A 20,656-nucleotide genomic window follows, 5' to 3' on the forward strand; every position below is an offset into this window, starting at 1 on the left:
TTTCATTTATTTTTAATATTTTTTTTAAATGTGTCCCCGGCCCGAGAGTGAAGTATCCCTTTAATAACTGTCCTTCTCTCTCTCCTTAATCCATTAAGACCGGGAACGCATCAGTGTCATTTTTAAGATTTATTTGAGCTATTCGAAAAATAGCAGATGCTATGAGCTTATAGATCTGCTATTTTTGAAAGAACGTCAACATTTGTGCAAATCTTTGCTTCTGGGGGTCCCTGGCACAAAATATTTTCAGATGGGGGTCGGCGGCCAAATACATATATTTTTGGGGGGTCCTTGACATGAAAACGTTTGATATTATAGCACCTGATATTATAGCAAGATACGTTTAAAAAGACATTTGAGTTACAAATGTTTGCTTTAAAAAAAATATATATATATATATATGTATTCAAAGATTTGCACACATTTTCACGATAAAAAAAAAACATTGCCGATCTACAAGCTCATAGCGCGGCACTCGGTGCCGCGCTATATGAGCTTGTAGATCTGCAATTTTTTTTGAATAGCCAAAGATGTCCTTAACCTCCAGACAGTCCTCACACACGTCTGTTTTTGGGGTCATGGACTGTTTTTTTTTAGGGGTCATGAGTAGATTCTAACAAAAAAGTTTATAATTACTTATTCAAAAGATGAAAAAAGACCGTTAACCGGAACCCTCGTCCCAATTCACACTCGCCCCCATTTTTCGAGTGGGCCGCTCCAAAAATGTGACCTTTCGCATAATGAGTACTTTCTACTTTTGGTACTTTAAGTACATATTGATACCAATACTTTTGTACTTTTACTCAAGTACATCTAGAATACCAGACTTGTATTACTGTAACTGAGTGTTTCTACACTCTGTTACAGTATTGCTGCAGTATTGCTACTTTTACTCAAGTGAAAAATGTGAGTACTTTTTCCACCAACGCCCCTTTTCCAACAGGGTTGAACCGGTTCGGTTATTTTTTTTCCGCCTAACTTTGAACCAGTTCAGAGAGTGTTTCCACTGAAAATAATATTGGTTCAGAACCTTAAACGTTGGTTCGGAACTGGAATCAACTAAATACTAGTTTTTTCTTGCCCTGAACTGGCCACCAAAGTGGGCGTGTCACTATTCTGCAGGTTGGAAGATCCAGATGCGATATAAACAATGGCAAAAGCAAGCGGAAAAAAATCATCATTAAAAAAAAGAAAATAAAAGGGTAACTGTATCTGCCGTTGTCGATTAAATTTCCCCTGTGAAAAGGACAGTTCGATCTATTATATTCAACACATTGCTGGCCAGGCCTAGCCTGGTTCCAGACGAATCTGCCATTACAACAAAAAAAAATAATCCCTTGGCAGAATAGGTCTGGACCCTCTCAATTGAGATTGGATTTCTCTCCCTCCGAAGTTGTGAGGGACCAATCAGAGCCCAGTATGCAAATATGGGGGCGGGTTTATCACCAGAGGCATGTTTTTTTATTTGCCCCTCGGAAATGCAGGTTCCACACAGAGATTCCAGACTAATATCTACGCAGTGATATTAGTCTGGCCATGCCAGCCTGGGCCAGGCCTGGAATCGAACCTGAGGCAATTGGTGACTCCTGCTCCACAGGTGGGCTCTCTAACCATTCAGCTACCCTATGTCACGTAAAACTGGTGCTTAAAACTGGTGGAAACCAAAGGTTCCAGGGGGGTCATCACAACCTTTTTAACCATTTTATCCATATTTTATTTGGCTATTCAAAAATAGCAGATAATACAAGCTAACAGCAAGCTAACAGCAGGGCACTTAGTGCCGCACTGTGAGCTTAAGTACATCTGGTATTTTTGAACATTTTTGAAAAAGAATGACATAAATCTTCTCTTCTGGGGGTCCCTGGCACAAAACTTTTTCAGATGGGGGTCCGTGGCCTAATGCATTATCAATTTGGGGGGTCCTTGGCGCGAAAAAGTTTGAGAACTACTGGTGTTAAAAGACAGCAGAGAAGCTCTGAGAAGAGCTGATCTACAAGCTCACAACACCACTGAGAGATTTGAGAATATAGCTGGAAGTATTCCACAGATGTTTCTCTTGTGTCTATGAGTTGTCTCCAAGTGATGCTGCAGCTTTGATGGCTTCATAGTTTTTTTTATGGATTTTTCTGACAGCACCATCATCAGTGTAAATCATTTGTTTTTTTCTGTTTTGTTTGTTTGTTTTTGGTTCACAATTAGCTTTGCTAACAATATTGTTGAATTCATGTTAACGTGTCACAGCCTTAAAGAGTTTTCCCTTTCTCCAAATAATGGAAAATGGAAATATGAATGGAGGAAATTCTGGAGACAGAATGTTCTATTTTTTTTTTTTGTATTCTTAGAGTTCTTCATCGATTCTCCGTCAGTCATCATGGCGGCCAGTTCCCACCTGACGTCATGCGGTAGTTCCGACCGATCCAGACCGTACCGAATAACCGCTAGCTTGCATAACGTCTTGAGACTAGGACTTAAGTCTATTATGTACAGGTGATCATTGGGTGTCGAGCCTTCTTTATATCCCCCAAAGAGGATGACACGATCTCCCACCATGCAACAGCGGCCGTCAATCATCCTAAACGGGCCATTCACCGTGGACTTAACCTCCTTCCAGGAAAATGTCTCTGGACTGAATCTCCACAGATCATTTATGGACTTGCCGTCATTGACCTTCAAGTTCTGGCCACCACATACGTACAGCTCTCCATTGTAGGCAAAGGCTGAATGACACCAGCGTTGTTCTGGAAGAAGCCGTGCAGAAGGTGTGCTCAGCCAGCAGTCTGTCTGCGTGTCAAACACTCTGACGTTTTGTTCGTCACAGCCCCCAAAAACAAACATCTTTTTCCCGATGATGGTGGCAGAGTGACCCGCTGAGGCAGGTGCTGGAGTGCCTCCGGGATTAATTAAAGACCAGACCATTGTGGCGGTGTCCATCTTGTGCATGTCATCAGTGAGTCTGGGCTCTCGGTTCATTCCTCCATAGATATACATGACCTTCCCCAAGATGCAGGCTGAATGGTGATACCTCGCCTCTGGAACGGTCCCAGAAACCTCAGGCTTGAGCCATCTGTGGGTGTCGACATCAAATGCATAAAGCATTTTGTCGCAAATACCTTCATCCACCTTCATTCCCCCCCATATGTAGACAATACCGCCTATGATCACAGCTGTGTGGCCGTAGCGCATGGAGGGAACCTCAAGGGGACGTTCTCCTGTTGTAGTCGCCACTCGGGGCAACGCCCTCCATCGCAAGGACACTGTGTGGAAGACGTACATGCTGATCTGATCCTTTGGCGTCCTACCTCCAAACGAGTACACCTTCCATCCCACGGCAACAACAGCAGCATTGAGGCAATTTGTTCTCGCGTTTCGCAGCTTCACTGTGCAGTGCAACATGGACAGTCCGACACTATTTCAAGTAGAACGTGGTGAACCCTGCTCCAACACAAGAGTCTTCATTGCGTCCACTACATTTATATTGGAGGCCAGTCTATATGACGTCGGCCGTCTACATCATAGACTCTATGACATCGGTTCTATGATGTCACAGTAATGTGAGGTCAGCAGTCGGTAGTGCTGTCGCCTCACAGCTGGAAGGTCCTGGGTTCATCAGTGTCCATACCCTAGGTGGGGTTGGCGAAAGGGCCTCTCTGTGTGGAGTTTGCATGTTCTCCCCGTGTCTCCTAGGGTAGGTACCCTCACAAAAACATGCAGTAATCCTGGTCTCTATACTGCCTCCCCCTGGTCAGCCGGGGCGCCTGATGGAGGGGAAAGGAACTGGTTGGAATAACATGTTCCTTCCACACGCTACGTCTAACCAGGGAACCTCCCCCCTGTCAGGTTATAAGAAGCGGCTTGCTAGCTCTCATGCATTGAAGGAGGCATGAGCTCGGCTCTAGGCTCTCCCTAGGCTGGCAGAGGGAGTGTAGCGCCCATGATTACTTAGGCAATTGGCACCGGGTGAAAAATATGGGTTACAAAAATCGTGGGATAAAAATTTTGGTTCAAAGAAAAAAAGTAATGTGAGGTCATAGAATCTCCATATCATGGTCAAAGTTTCAGCCCATACATATGGAGCCCACAAATGGTGCTCCCCGTGTAAAAATGTAGGCTCTAAAAAAGCTAAATATTAAAGTATTTATTTGCTCCGATATTCCAGCGCTTTATGTGCGTTCTCACCGCTGGTCAGAAAGTACACTATTCCAAGTATTTTCAAGTTGAGAAACGACGCGAGACGGCTGCGGAGAAAAACTTATTTCTCACTCTCTGTGAATTAGAACAAAGGTGGATCTATGCTTAGCTGAGGCACATGTTGACTAGGGGGGATATGAGTTACGATTCTGTCCCTATCGGGACAATAACTCGAATGGCGCTGAGTCGGCTCAAGCGGACTTCGCAGCGCTCGGCACGGCGACTAGTTCGCCTGGCGGCTCAAATGTGAGTACATTTTCCACCACTGCCCCTTTTCCAACAGGGTTGAACCGGTTCGGTTATTTTTTTCCTGCCTAATTTTGAACCAGTTCAGAGTGTTTCCACTGAAAATGAATTGGTTCAGAACCCTAAAGGTTGGTTCGGAACAGGAACCAACGTTTTTTTCTTGCCCTGAACTGGGAACCAAAGTGGGCGTGTCACTATTCTACAGTTTGAAAGATGCAGATACAATATGAACAATGGCAAAAGCAAGCAAAAAAAAATCATCATTAAAGAAAAGGGTAACTGTATCTGCCATTGTCGATTAAAATTCCCCCGTTAAATGGACAGTTCGACCGATCATATTCAACACATTGCTGGCCAGGCCTGGAATCGAACTTGGGGGCAATTGTGGACTCCTGCTCCACAGGTGGGCTCTCTAACCATTCAGCTACTGTATGTCACGTAAAACCGGTGCTTAAAACTTGTGGAAACGTAAGGTTCCAGGCGGGTCATCACAATATTTTTAACCTTTGTATCTATATTTTATTTAGCTATTCAACAATAGCAGATAATACAAGCTAACAGTGGGTCACTTAGTCCCGTGCTGCGAGCTTGTACATCTGCTATTTTTGAACATTATTGAAAAATCTTAAAAAGTGTTTGAACATTTTGGAATAATTTGATTTAAAAGACCCCCATAAATCTTCTCTTCTGGGGGTCCCTGGTAGCCTGGTAAAGCCCCTCCCTCCGGAAAATCTCATTTCCATTTGATTTCAGGAAGGAGTCTGGCCTGAAGGCTTGTCTGGGCGTTTCTAGCCCGTTCACCAAATGGACGAGCCTATCAGCGTCGTCGCTCATCGTTCTGTGATTGACAGCGACATTTGGCCAATCAGGTGGCGAGTTCGAGCAGCCGACAAAAATGGAACGAGCCGCCATTGTTTTCTGTGGGCAGTTAAACGTTTTACTTTCGGTTTTAAAACACTCTGAAACTGAGGCACGGAATTTACTTTTAAGATATCGTTTGGATATAATTTAGTTATTTAACTTCATATATGTGGTCAATTAATCATGACAGAGCCTATTTAAAAATACAAATTTAGAGAACCGGCAGGGGCGGGCAGTGACACGCATGTATCCGAATAAGGCAACCTATTTTGGGCATGGCCGTCTCAAAAGTCCCGTTGCGTCACATTAGTCTGGAGGTGGTAAAAATGCACTGGCTGAAGTGGGACACTGCTGATTGGCTGAAGGGGTTGTCAGTCAACGGTATTACTCCCGCCCAACTCCAGCCCACAACCAAAATTGCAGAATGGGCGATCAGCCAGACTCACTCCTGAAATAAATTACAAATGAAATATCTGCAGGGAGGGTTTACCAGGCTAGGTCCCTGGCACAAAACCCTTTCAGATGGGGGTCCGTGGCCAAATACATTATCAATTTGGGTGGTCCTGGGTGGGCACGAAAAAGTTTGAGAACTACAGGTGTAAAGGACAGCAGCTGAGAAGAGCTGATCTACAAGCTCACAACACCACTGAGAGATTTGAGACTATAGCTCAGTGATGTCCAAAGTCCGGCCCGCGGGCCATTTGCGGCCCGAGGACACATTTTATACGGCCCGTGGCTTCATTCCTAAATTGTATTATGAACGGCCGCCTGCACCTTCCAAAAAAAAAAAAATTTATTCTGTTACCGTTGTTAAAGAATACAATGTGAAGAGACATTATCAGACCCATGCCAAGACACATGACAAGTTAACAGGGAGCCAACGGAGAGAAGAATTAAAAAAGCTAGAAGCTGGCCTGGCTTCTCAACAGCAGACATTCACCCGAGCTCGGGATTCAAATGAAAACAGCACCAAAGCAAGCTACGAAGTGGCGATGTTAATTGCCAAACAGTGCAAACCTTTTACAGAAGGCGAGTTTGTTAAAGACTGCTTGATGAAGGCAGTGGAAAACATTTGCCCCGAAAAGAAGCAAGAGTTTGCTAATATGTATCTTGCTCGAAACACCGTGGCCAGGAGAATTGAAGAAATATCAGCAGACATTAAGAGACAAGTGGGTGACAAGGGAGTGAATTTGGATTTTTTTTCAATAGCCTGTGATGAAAGCACAGACCGGTCTGACACTGCCCAGTTACTTATATTTTTGAGAGGAGTTGACAATGACATGAACATAACGGAGGAGCTGCTTGATCTCCAAGGTCTAAAAGGCCAGACAAGAGGAGTGGATTTATTTGACTCTCTCTGTTCAGCTGTTGATGACATGAAACTTCCATGGAGTAAAATCAGCGGAATCGTCACTGATGGCGCACCAGCTATGGCGGGTGATCAAAGGGGATTAGCCGCACGGATATGTAACAAAATCAGTGAACAGGGAGGCAGCGCAGTTAAATTACACTGTATAATTCACCAACAGGTGCTCTGCGCTAAGTGTCTTGTATCATTTGATCATGTGATGAAACCGGTCGTAAAGACTATAAACTTTATTCGCTCCAAGGCGCTGAATCATCGTCAATTTCAGCAGTTCCTGCTGGACATGGATGCAGAATATGGAGACGTCCTTTACCACAACGACGTGAGAGGGCTCAGCCGAGGGACAGCGTTGCAACGCTTTTTCTCTCTTAGGGAGGAAATTGGGCAATTTTTGACCGACAAGGGACACCCTATGCAAGAACTGTCAGATCCAGACTGGCTGTCAGATTTTGGTTTCTTGGTCGATATAACAAAGCACCTGAATGTACTAAACATCAGCCTACAAGGGAAAGATGCCGTGGTGAGCCAGCTTTACGCACACATCAAGGCCTTTAGAAACAAGCTCAAACTATTCCACGGACACCTGTCACAGACGGAGCCCAACACCTCACATTTCCCTGCACTGCGTGAGGTCCTTGGGAATTCTGGTGTGCAAACCAGGAGGAAATATGCAGCAGCCATTACATCTCTTTCTGATGAGTTCAGCGGGCGCTTTAAGGATTTTTTTGCTATGGACAAGGACATGCTACTATTCTCATCTCCATTCTCCGTGGACCCCGACACTGTCCCGCATCAACTGCAGTTGGAGCTAATTGAGATGCAATGCGACGATGTGTTGCGCGGCCGACAGCAGCATCTCGCACTTGTGGACTTTTACCGACAGCTGGATAAAGGTAAATACCCAGAAATGCGAACATTTGCAAAGAGAATGCTGAGCTTGTTCGGCTCTACATATTTGTGTGAGCAGACATTCTCTGTAATGAACTTGAACAAGAGCCGCGTGAGGACCAGACTAACTGACCCCCACCTACGTGATATTTTACGCATATCAACCACTGCTCTCACCCCAGACCTGGCAAGTGTACTTAAGTCCAGATCTCAGTTTCACCCCTCTCACTAGTTTAAGAAAAATCTGTTTCTTTTCTTCCTTGTTTTCACTCACACACAATGTTCCTTTTTATTGTCTGAAAATAATAATAAAGAGAAGAGGAAAAAAAGAGTTGCTTGTCTGGCTCAGTTCATGCATGTGAAATGTATCATTTGTAGTTTCTGCGTGGTATGAGATAAATGCCCACCCACATAGAAAGCTGTGTGGTTGAAATGTATTTTTTAAATGTTTTTATAATTATTTTTTTGATAATAAATCGGTTAAATCAGGCAAAAATACGAATTAAATAACATAACCCTAAACTTAACCCTAAAACCGAAATAAAGTAACAATAAAACGCCCAAAATCCACCAGAAAACCGCATATTTTCGCCCAAAATCCCAGTTTAAGAACCAATGTCTTAGAGTTCTTCATCCGATTCTCCTCAGTCATCATGGCGGCCAGTTCCCACCTGACGTCATGCGGTATTTCCGACCGATCCAGACCGTACCAAATAACCGCTAGCTTGCATAACGTCTTGAGACTAGGACTTAAGTCTAGTATGTACAGGTGATCATTGGGTGTAAAGCCTTCTTTATATCCCCCAAAGAGGATGACACGATCTCCCACCATGCAACAGCAGCCGCCATTCATCCTAAACGGGCCATTCACTGTGGACTTAACCTCCTTCCAAGAAAATGTCTCTGGACTGAATCTCCACAGATCATTTATGGACTTGTCGTCATTGACCTTCCAGCTCCTGCCACCACATACGTACAGCTCTCCATTGTAGGCAAAGGCTGAATGACACCAGCGTTGTTCTGGAAGAAGCCGTGCAGAAGGCGTGCTCAGCCAGCAGTCGGTCTGCGTGTCAAACACCCGGACGGTCAGCCCAGGATGGCCCCCAACAACAAACATCTTTTTCCCGATGATGGTTGAAGAGTGACCCAATGGAGCAGGTGGCGGACTGCCTCCGGGGTTAATTAAAGACCAGACCATTGTGGCGGTGTCCATCTTGTGCATGTCATCAATGAGCCCAGACAGGTTCATTCCTCCATAGATATACATGACCTTCCCCAAGACGCAGGCTGAATGGCAATACCTCGCCTCTGGAGCGGTCCCAGAAACCTCAGGCTTGACCCATCTGTGGGTGTCGACATCAAATGCATAAAGCATTTTGTTGCAAATACCTTCATCCACCTTCATTCCCCCCCATATGTAGACAATACCTCCTATGAGCACAGCTGTGTGGCCGAAGTGCACGGAGGGAACCTCAAGGGGACGTTCACCTCTTGTAGCCGTCATTCGGGGCGACGTCTTAGATCGCAAGGACACTGTGTTGAAGACATACATGCTGATCTGATCCTTTGGCGTCCTACCTCCAAACGAGTACACCGTCTGTCCCACGGCAACAGCAGCCTCATTATTTGAGGTTCTTCGCAGCTTCACTACAGTGCAACATTGTCAGACCGACACCTGAGGGGATTTGATATGAATTTGTTCAACCCTGCTCCAAAACAAGAGTCTTCATTGCATGCACTACCATTTATATTGGAGGCCAGTCTATATGACGTCGGCCGTCCACGTCATAGACTCGGTACTATGATATCACAGTAACGTGAGGTCATAGAATCTCCATATCTGGGAAATGTTTCAGCCCATATATATGGAGCCCACAAATTATGCTTCCAGTGTAAAAATGTAGATTCTAAAAAAGCTATATAATAACTATTTATTTGCTCGGATATTCCAGCGATTTATGTGCGATCTCACCGCAGGTAAGAAACACTATACACTCTACACAGTACACTATTACAAGTATTTTCAAGTTGAGAAATGACGCAAGCCGGCTGCGGAGAGAAAAACTTCTCTCTCTGTGAATGAGAACGAAGCTGTGGCTAAGCTTAGCTGAGCTGCACCGCGTGTGTGTGCGTAGCCTTCAAAATGCATTGGTAGTGGAATTTCTTCAGGTGTTCCCAAGTAAAAAGTTAATTTCGATCCCTGATATACTGTGTGCACACAGTACATAACCCAAAGTCTGCAAATGCTTTGTGAGTGCTCACATCCCCGGGCATGGACTAGTGTTTTACGTACACATATTTACAAATAAAAGGGCATTGGAAAGGGTTCAGGCATTATATTAAATTACAACCTGGCATCCCAGTCACACCTGGGCGCACTCACCCCGAGAAGTCACCATCGGACACCCCTTCAAGTCAAACGTTGACTGGAAGGGGGGTGGGGGGGCAAATACGGCACATGTTGACTAGGGGGGATATGAGTTACGATTCTGTCCATATCGGGACATTAACTTGAACGGCGCTGAGTAGGTTCAAGCGGACTTCGCCTCACGGCTCACTCGGCGGTGACTCTTGTGGCTCAAGTCCGCTTGAGACTCACTTGTGCCACAGATCTACACTCTGCGAGCTTGTAGATCTGCTACTTTTGAAAAGTCAACATATAAATGGATAAAGTGGTTCAAATGATTGTGATGCTATGTTAACTACTTTTGCTGGGGACCCCCTGGAACCTCCCCGAGGACCCCCTGGGGGGTCCCCAGACCCCACTTTGAGAACCAATGACCTAGCCTACCTGTGATGTGACAATAAAGATGATTGTGATTATCTCTACGACCTTGTGTCACCATGTAAATCAAGTCATGTGACAATGAAGTCTTTTTTTTATTCTGATTCTGATGTCTCTGACCTTTGACCTCACCCTCTCTCTACCCACAGGAGCCCCGGGACCCCCTGGAGAGCCCTTCATCACCCGCTACGGCTCGGCCCTGACCATCCACTGGGCCAGCGGAGACCCCGGGCGCTCCCCCATCACCCGCTACGTCATCGAGGCCAGACCGTCAGGTAAGATGGTGGTTCCCATAACTTTTTAACCAACTATAGGGCCCTATCTTTTTAACCACTATAGGGCCCTATCTTTTTAACCACTATAGGGCCCTATCTTGCAAAACATATTTAACCCATTCAATCCTAGAGCGCAACTGTGTCATTTTAGATGTCTTTGGCCTATTCAAAAATAGCTGTGATTTTTTTTTTTCTAATCGTGAAAATTTGTTCAAATCTTTAGTGTTGATTTTGTCGACTAAAACTATGACGAAAAATGTTCATCGACTACCTTTTTTCACTGACGAAAACCAAATAACAACTAAGCTATGATGACTAAAACTAAGACTAAATATACTGACGATGTTGTAAAGAAATATAAACTAGATTAAAATGTTAGTGTGGGAGATTCTAGTGGAGAAGAGATCCAGTAGAACTAAAAGACAAGTCATTTTATGTTTGGTTGCGCTCAGGTGTTGCGCTCTGAAAATAGCCGATCTACAAGCTCACAATGCGTCGCGCTGCGACGCATTGTGAGCTTGTAGATCGGCTATTTTCAGCATGCAACCAAGTGTAAAATCAGCCATTAGGAGGACGCCATCAAGGCACCGCCCAAAATAAATTTTTGTCGACTAAATCAACTGTTTAGATTTAGTCGACTATAATCTTATGATATTTAGTCAACTAAGACTCGACTAACAGTAAACCTTTTCAGATGACTAAAATATGACTGAAACTAGATGGAACTTTATTCAAAAGACTATGACTAAAAGTAAATCAAAATTGGCTGTCAAAATCAACACTCAATGTATATATTTTTTGTTATTCAAATCTTTGCTTCTGGGAGTCCTTGGAACAGAATATTTTGAGATGGGGTCGGCGACTCGGCGGCCAAATACTTTGGTCCTTGACATGAAAAAGTTTGAGCACCTCTGATATTATAGCGACATACGTTTTTCAGAAACCAGTTAGGATTTAGAAGAAATAGCCGATCTACATCGACACGTTGTGAGCTTGTCGATCGGATATTTTCAGCAAAAGCTTTCCCCGCAATTCGGATGCAAAGGGTTTTTAAGTGGTTAACTGGAGACCCCAAAAAATAAATGTGATGTCTCCCTGGGACCCCAACTAGTCCCTTTTTTTTAAAACAGAATGTCTTTGATTTGGTTTTTAAAGCGGCACTATGTCACTTTTTTTTAATGAATCAAATGTAATTTTGTCCAATCTGTATGGTAGAGTATGTTAACTCTCTCAGTGCCAAGCCCCGAGTTATCCCGAGTTTTTTCTGAATGCCCTCAGTGCCAGAACGAGAAATCCCGAGTTTTATAGACTGTCACGGTCTGATCTTGAATCCAAAGGGAGCAGTAAAACTGTAGCACAAACGGATACGGAAATAATGAATTTAACCGTCATTCCGTTCCCGTCGACTCCATGTTTGTAGTTTTTGTTCCTTTCGCCTGTATCTCTGTTCTTTTTTTTGGGGTCCATTTTTCCGGGGAGAAGCGTGTTTCCAACGGCCTGTAGCGAAGGGGACACTAGCTCCGGATGCAATGTTTTGCTTCCGGAGCAATAGTCAGAGACTCCTGCTCCGGAAACACACAGTGAATCGATCGATAAATATGGATCTAAACTTTTATGACAACTTTAAAACTACATTATGAAAGTACTCTGGCAGTCAAAGAGTTAATACAATAACTTATACAATTGGGGTGGTTGTATTTTGTCTCCCTGCTCTTCTATTGAGACATTCAGATCGTGTCAAAGGTCACGTCTCACCTAGACACGGGATCTGACATGAGTTTTGACCCGATGGTCAATATTGAATTTATCCCCTGAGCAAGCAGTTAGGCTCTCTTAGGCCTCGTACACACGGTTAACCCATTGAGACCTGGAACGCATCTGTGTCACTTACTTTAGATTTCTTTGGCTATTCAAAAATAGCAGATATACAAGCTCATAGCGCGGCACTGAGTGCCGCGCTATGAGCTTGTAGATCTGCTATTTTTGAAAAATCTTGAGAACATTTATTTTAGATTTTTTTCAAAAAACTGTTAGGATTTAGAACAAAATAATAAGTGACGCATGCTTCACGCATGTTTCACGGGGGGGAGGTTTCCCTATGGAAGTCACGTGGTTTTGAAGCGCTGACTTAATGTCTCATGGCTTCACTCCCCCTCCCCTTAGTTCATTGGTAAAAGAAATATCAGCACTTGCGAAGGAAAACCTTTTCAAATCCGGCGTAGAAGAGGAAAGTTACAGAGTGCAGCCTTTAATTTTTGAAATTCCTGATTTTTTCCATTCATGAAAAATTGGGATGGTTATTTGTTGTGTATTTTTTGTTTGTGACATTTTCTAAAGTTTTGGAAATAATAATAAAAGTAGGAAACTGAAAAAAAGGGGATATTTACTCGCAACCCACAGCAATGGGTCCCCAACCCGCTGTTTGGGAAACACATGGATGGACACAACAGCCATCTGTCAAAAACCTGAAACCTTCTATAGAGATAACACCATTAATGAAAGTGGTGGGAAGTGTAAACAGATGCTATACCAGCCTGTGCGTGCGTGCGTGCGTGCGTGCGTGCGTGCGTGCGTGCGTGCGTGCACTCGGTGCCGTGCTATATGAGCTTGTATATCTGATATTTTTTGAATAGCCAAAGTATAAAATAATGGTTAAAGTGGTTAAAATCTAAAATTACAGATGCTTTCCCAGTCTTTACGGGTTAAATGGCAACAAATCAACGTCCTAAAATGTTGATGTCATCACTAGTACAGTTATACAAACGTGGGTGCATGCACGCGTGTGCGTGCGCGAGTGTGCGTGTGCATGTGTATGCGTGCGTGCGTATGTGTGTGTGCATGTGTATGCGTGCGTGTGTGTGTGCATGTGTATGCGTGCGTGCGTGTGTGTGTGTGTGTGTGTGTGTGCATGTGTATGCGTGCGTGCGTTTGTGCGTGTCACCTCTTCCTTAATGGGCTATTGATTGCAGGGCTGCCATTGAGACAAACGGCATCTGGTTTCAGGTGTGATTGACAGTCCATGACAGGCCAAATGATGATGATGGATATCGGGATACTCCCTGCAGGGACAGATGGATTTTTAGACCAAAAGGTTTCCCAAACAGTGGGTTCGGGACCCATTTTGTGCGTCGCGGACACATTTTTACGGGGTCGCAAATAAATATGCACCTTTTTTTCATTTTTTTACAATTAAAGTCAATAACTTTGGTATTTAAATCTTTGAATTGTCTCAATGGTGTTAATGAGGACAACTTGGAGCAGCTTGGTTCTCAAAGTAGATTCCAGGGAACCTTGAGGGGGTTCCAAATGGACCCTTACATGTCTATATTTGGTTCCATTTGTTAAGAAAATAATAATAATTAAAAAAAATATATATATATAGAATTGTGAACCACTGACTTATAGTGTATTTGAAGCATACTCCAAGTATATTGAGAGACAGCAGATCTTCATAACTGTGTGAACAGGTACAGTGACTAACATTCCAGCAAAGCAAGGCTGAATTAGCAATTTGTTTTAATAGATCAAAACAAATGCGTAGATAACAGATGCTGATGATAAGACTGATAAACCATGCAGGTTTTGGTACAGCAGACAGTGGTGGTGAGTTCCATATCTATCAACACCAGTGAATAATACGTTATCAATTTGGGGGTCCTGGGCATATACTTTGGCTATTCAAAAATAGCAGATATACAAGCTCTTAGCACGGCACTGAGTGCCGCGAAATGTTTGCTAATCTTTGAATATATATGTATATATTTAAAGCGAACATTTTTAACTCAAATATTTGCTTCTGGGATTCTACAAAATGTCTTCTAAAAAGTATTATGTTGCTATAATATCAATGGTTCTCAAACCTTTTTAATGTCAAGGACCACCCAAAATGATATGTATTTGGCCGCGGACCCCCCATCTCAAAATATTTTGTTTCAGGGACCCCCAGAAGCAAAGATTTGAGTAAAAAATGTTTGCTTAAAAACATATATATTCCAAGACTGGCAAAAAAAAAACACGATTTAAAAAAAATAGCAGATCTACAAGGTACGCACTGCGTGCTTGTACACCTGCTATTTTTTAACATGTTTGAAAAATCTTGAAAGTGTTTGAATTTCTCTTCTGGGGGTCCCTGGCACAAAACATTTTCAGATGGGGGTCCGCGGCCGAACCTATATATCATTTTGAGAACTACTGATGTAGAAGGCATTTGTCGAATCAGCCTCAGGTCTTCATGGGTTAAGTACGAGCCCGGGGGCGGCGCGGCCCGGGATAAAGTTGTAAAACGTGTGAATAAACATCAATATGCCTTTTGACAACATGCTGTTTTTTTTTTACAATGTTTATTTGATATAAATCCAGCGGGTTCTGGCTGGCAGCGCTCGAGGGCAAGTCATAATATCAACACATATTATGCGATCCATCAATTTAAGTGAGGCTGTAACATTTAAAGCGGGCCTATAGATCATAAACGGTGAGCAAAGACATTAGTAAAATAAAAAATAAAAAAAAGTTCGAGAGCTGCATGGCTGAGTGACTGAGAAAACAACGTGAATGAGGCTGATTTCAGGGTTCACTTCAGTTCAGACCAGTTTAACCCATTAAGACCGTGGCATTTTAGATTTCTTTAGCTATTCAAAAATAGCTGATCTACAAGCTCATAGCGCGGCACCGAGTGCCGCGCTATGAGCTTGTAGATCTGCTATTTTTTGAAAATTCGTGAAAAAGTGTGCAAATCTTTGAATATATATTTTTAAGCAAACAACTCAAATCTTTGCTTCTGGGGATTCTACAGTTTTCTGAAAAAACGTAAGTTGCTATAATCAGTGGTTCTCAAACTTTTTCATGTCAAGGACCCCCAACATTATATGTATTTGGCCGCGGACCCCCATCTGAAAATATGTTTTTCCAGGCCTATTTTTTTAATAGCATAGCCAATCTACAAGCTCACAACGCCTCACAACTGTCTGTGGAACCGAGTCAAACTAAATGTAATGCCTCAACTCCTACAATTCCAAGTGCTTGTCAGGGTGGGGGTGGGGTGGGGCGGGGCGGGGGTGCTCCCCAGTTCAAACATGATTATTTTGGGGGGTTCGCGGCCCTGAAAAGGTTGAGAACTACACTGGCCTACATTACCCAGAATTCCTCTGTGTTGCAGACGAGGGCCTGTGGGACATCCTGATCAAGGACATCCCCAAGGAAGTGACGTCACACACCTTCAACATGGACATCCTGAAGCAAGGGGTCAGCTACGACTTCCGGGTCATCGGGGTCAACGACTACGGCTACGGCTCGCCCAGCCTGCCTTCTCCCTCCATATCCGGTGAGACGCACATTTCATTCAGTTCGTTTATGGCGGTTTCTCAACCGGCGGCTCTCGACCCAAAAGGGATCTACTGATCCACTAGATGTAGATTCTAACCAAGCTGTCTCCCTCCCTCCCTCCCTCCAGCCCAGAAGGTGGCGCCGTTCTATGAGGAGTGGTGGTTCCTGGTGGTGGTGGCTCTGGTGGGCCTCATCTTCATCCTGCTGCTGGTCTTCATCCTCATCATCAGAGGGCAGAGCAAGAAGTACGCCAAGAAGTCCGACTCAGGTGGGTGCACGCAGTCACACCACTGCCTCTCAACAGGATTTGTAAGATTATCTCCAGACACACAGACACACACACACACACACACACACGCACACACACACACACACACACACACACACACACACACACAGACCCTCTTCTAGATGACTATAGACTCCTGCAGAGTCATGCCATAAAAAGGTTTAGCACAGTCGTTCACAAACTTTGCAGCTCTCCTCGGACACCATATTAAGCCCATTTTAAAGGGGCCACACCATGAATTTCATTTATTTTTTTGGGGGGGGGGTATTTTTTGGGCTCCCCAGTGTCTCTTGTACCCCAAAAAAATATATTTTTTTAACATTCAGTCATTCATTCTCATTTCAGAGATTTTCAGAATGGGCGTGTCTGAACAGGCCATTTCAGAATGGCAATGCAAGTGACATCACTTGCCTTGCCATTGCATTGATGATGGCCAGACAGAATTGCTCAGTAGCCCCCCCCTGCCCAAAAGGACGTTTTGGTATTGCAGCTGAAAGTGCTGTATAAGCCAGAGACAATTGACTTGGGATGAGTATATCTGAGTGATGATTTAGGCTCAAACCTTTTGAAAAAGGTTTGAGGGACATACACCATATGAAATTAAATATCAAATATTTTTTTTAAATTCATGGTGTAGATCCTTTAAAAAATGGAGTACGAAAAATATATATATATATTTGAGACACACATACGGGTATTTCTGGGCGTGGCCGAATCCGTGACGTCTTCAACGGGTGAAACAACACAGCTTTCACCATTGGAATTGCATTGTGGAACGTACACATTGTTACATTGTGTGGGTTTATTTCGTCATATAGCTTAACATATGGTGAAGTATTGTGGTGCAGGTCATTGCAACCATAGACATGTAAAGGTAGACGCGTCCTTCGGCTCTGAGGCATTTGTATTTGGGGGCGCCATTTTAGAGGAGGCAAGCTTCCGCGTGTGTCACAGAAGGGGGGCGTTCGGTAGGCCAACCAGAGGCAGGTGGGGGCGGGTCTTTTCGTAACCCAGCCCTTAACCCTTTTAAGAGGCAGCCGCGGAGCAACTTGTCAGTTAGACGCGCTGTGATTGAACAGTGAATACAGCGTACCTCCTCTAAAATGGCGGCCGTGATACAGGTCGTTCCAACGAACTGCAGAGGCCAATGAGGTATCTAGGCTTCTATATCTATGATTGCAACGACCACGATCTTGTAAAAAATGAAAACGGGAAATATTCTAAACTTTCTGCATTTCTGCCGATAATCATATTCTTTGAGACACATCCTATTTTTTGCCGGGTCAAAGAAGGGAATCACGTGACGTTGATCCCCTTCCCCTATTCGCTCATACTAGGACACGACGTACATGTGTAGGCAGAAGAATAGATAGATAAGTAGATAGATAGATAGATAGATAGATAGATAGATAGATGGATATGCTTTTATTTCTTTTTGGGTAGGAAACATAAAAAAGGGATATTGACTCATGACCCCCAAAAATGGGTTCGGACCCACTGTTTAGAAATTGGTTTAGAAACTGGTTTAGAATCAGTGGTTTTAGGTAAATGAGCAGCTGTTGTATATCTACCATTAGCGATGCAACATGTTCTATTGAAGTCACCTCAGGAACATTAAAAACTATGATGATGAGAGCTGTCTGAAACCTGGAACATCTGTTTGTATCTCAGGGATTCTTTAGCAAAGCAATCAAACACCATTATTTTTGGAAAACTGTGACCACTTGTTGCTGTACCAGCTACAGTGTTGCTCATAACATCCACTCAGCTAATTATACCCTGACAGCATGGCAAACGCTATATTGCAACCTATAGCCCTAGTATGTCGGTCTGTAACTATGAGAGTGTACAAATGGAACCAAATGGACCCGTAAGCCAGGCATGGGTCCATTTGATTCCATTTGTACACTCTGAGTTAAATTAACACTGGGGGTCCGGGGTGGTCCTTGAGGTAGTTTCAGGGGGTCCCCAGCAAAAAGTAGTTAAAGACGGGGTGCCGTGATTTTCAGTGATTCCCCCCCCCCCCCCCCCCCTAAAACATAATCATCAGGTATTATGGTTATACTAGGAGGAAGATTTTTTTCAAAAAAGTGTACAGAAAGTGTTCAAATTATGTTTTTATGTGGGCACGCCTCCAGTTCATTAAGTATACCTGGTTCTCACCTTAGCACCTCCTCCACCACCTTAGCACCACCCACCTGTCCTAGTCCCTCCTCCTCATGCCCACACCTGTTGTGTTATGATAATGAGGGGGAGGGTATATTTTTAAAGTGTCATTAAATGGTTGTTTTTCTACTGGCACGTTTGACCCTCAAGGTTTCATCCTCCAGGAAGAAACTCAAAATAGTCAGAGAAGACATAAAACACCATAAAAACACCACCAGGGGGCTTAATAAAGTTCTATCAACCTCATAGACACATGAAAAACAGAAAAAGTGCAAAACCATGGCACCACCTCTTTAATATAGAGTCACAATCATTTTAACAATCACTTCGTATCCATTTGTATGTTGACTATTCAAAAATAGCAGATCTACAAGCTCACAGCACGTCACTTCGTGCCACACCACAAGCTGCTATTTTTTTTTTTATCGTGGAAAATATGTTCAAATCTTTGAAAAAAAGATTTTTGAAAAATATTGAAAATGATTTTTAACATAAATCTTCTCGTCTGGGGGGTCCCTGGCACACAAAACACGAATCACTACTTTAGCCACAGAGACAGACAGACAGAGAAGGAGAGAAAAACGGGCTGGACGGACGAGGACCCTACTTGTTTATTCTGTTCAGCAGCACTGACATCAGCGGGGGCCATTTCCCCTGGCTCAGCACTTCTACTGCTATATGGGCCCTCTAGCTGCCAGGGCTGCCTGTCTGTCTGCCAGGGCTGCCTGTCTGTCTGCCAGGGATGTCTGTCTGTCTGCCAGGGCTGTCTGTCTGCCTGCCAGGGCTGTCTGTCTGTCTGTCTGTCTGTCTGCCGGCCGGTCTGGGGGCCGGGCAGCGCAGGCCATGGGAGAGGGGAGCGGTGGTGGAAAAAGTACTCAAATTCTTTACTTAAAGGCATACTAGGTAACGTTTTCAACAAAACTAAAGTTAAATTGTATATCTTTTGTGAGTGGCAAAAGTTTCACAACACCCACTCCATGAATTTCACCCCCGGAAGCCTTTTATTTATATATTTTATATTGAACGTGGACTGGGGGGACTTTCCCGGGGAAATGACGTCATCTGGCCGGAAAACGGAGGTGGAAATGCACTGGTTTCCTGTTTGGCCAGGAACTACCGCAACGGTTTCCTGTTTGGCCAGGAACTATCGCGCTAATAACAAAAATGAACCTCACGCTGATTTTAAGAGAATGTAGGATTAGAAGATCGAAAAAGAACAGAAAAAGAAAGCACAGCTCATGGTAACTAATGCTCCACTGGCTAAGAGAAACGATCCGTAGATAGTATAAAACAATTAAAAGATCGCTTCCGTCTTCCGGTGAAAACGAATGGAATTCTGGGTAATCGAGGACTTCGGAAATTGTATGCAGTGACGGTAGTGACCAGCAGAGGTTGCTAAAAATCGTTAGTTGTGAATTTGCATTGTACAACTTTAAGTAAAAGTACCAATACTGCAGTCTAGAAATACTCTGTTACAAGTAAAAGTCCAGAATTCAAAATTTACTTCAGTAAAAGTACATTGACAATCAATTGGCATTGGTATTGGCATCAAAATGTACTTTAAAGTACCAAAAGTAAAAGTACTAAAATGTTTGAAAATAGCCGATCTGTGAGCTTGTAGATCGGCTATTTTCAAACAGCCTAGTATAAATAAAGCTAAAGTGGTTAATGTATGTAATATCATAATTTATATCTGAAAAGTAACTAGTAACTAAAGTTTCCAAATAATTTTTGTGGAGTAAAAAGTAAAATATTTGCCTCTGAGATGTAGTGGAGTAGAAGTAAAAGTATTGGAAATCGGAAATACTCAGGTAAAGTACAAATACCAAAAATGTTTACTTAAGTACAGTTACTTTCCACCACTGGAGGGGGAGACCCCGTGGGTCCATGCCCATCTCTCTGACTGATGGAGGGGGGAGGTGGAGGGGGAGGGAGGGGGAAAACATACAAGAGAGTCCTTCTCTTTCCAACACAAAGACGGTCTCACAGCCTCTCCCACCATGACGGGCCACACTGCCAAGAGAAAGCACTGAACCAACCCACCGCTCTCTCTCTCCCACGTTCACTGACTGTCTCTCTCTCTCTCTCTCTCTTTCCACGCTTTGCTTTCCCTATCGTTCTGTGTATCTCTCTGTGCATGCTTTTCTCCATCTTTCACTCTCTTTCACTTTCTCTTTCATTCTTTCACTCTCTCTGTCTCTCTCTCTCTTTCTCTCTAAGTTTGTTTTTCTCTCTCTCTCTCTTCCCTCTCTCTCTCTCTCTCTCTCTGT

The 20,656-nt window shown here is 43.7% G+C and overlaps 1 protein-coding gene across 1 annotated transcript in view; it reads left to right on the forward strand.

The window, feature by feature from the left end:
- sdk2b (sidekick cell adhesion molecule 2b) overlaps nt 1-20,656 on the forward strand; it is a 650,002-nt gene that overhangs the window by 588,971 nt on the left and 40,375 nt on the right. Inside the window, 3 exon segments of the mRNA XM_080455991.1 lie at nt 10,484-10,609; nt 15,765-15,929; nt 16,059-16,199. Coding sequence (XP_080312117.1) covers nt 10,484-10,609; nt 15,765-15,929; nt 16,059-16,199 — 432 coding nt within the window.

The sequence above is a fragment of the Gymnoscopelus braueri genome, assembly GCF_963280865.1.
Source record: "Gymnoscopelus braueri genome assembly, chromosome: 17".
Taxonomy (NCBI): domain Eukaryota; kingdom Metazoa; phylum Chordata; class Actinopteri; order Myctophiformes; family Myctophidae; genus Gymnoscopelus; species Gymnoscopelus braueri.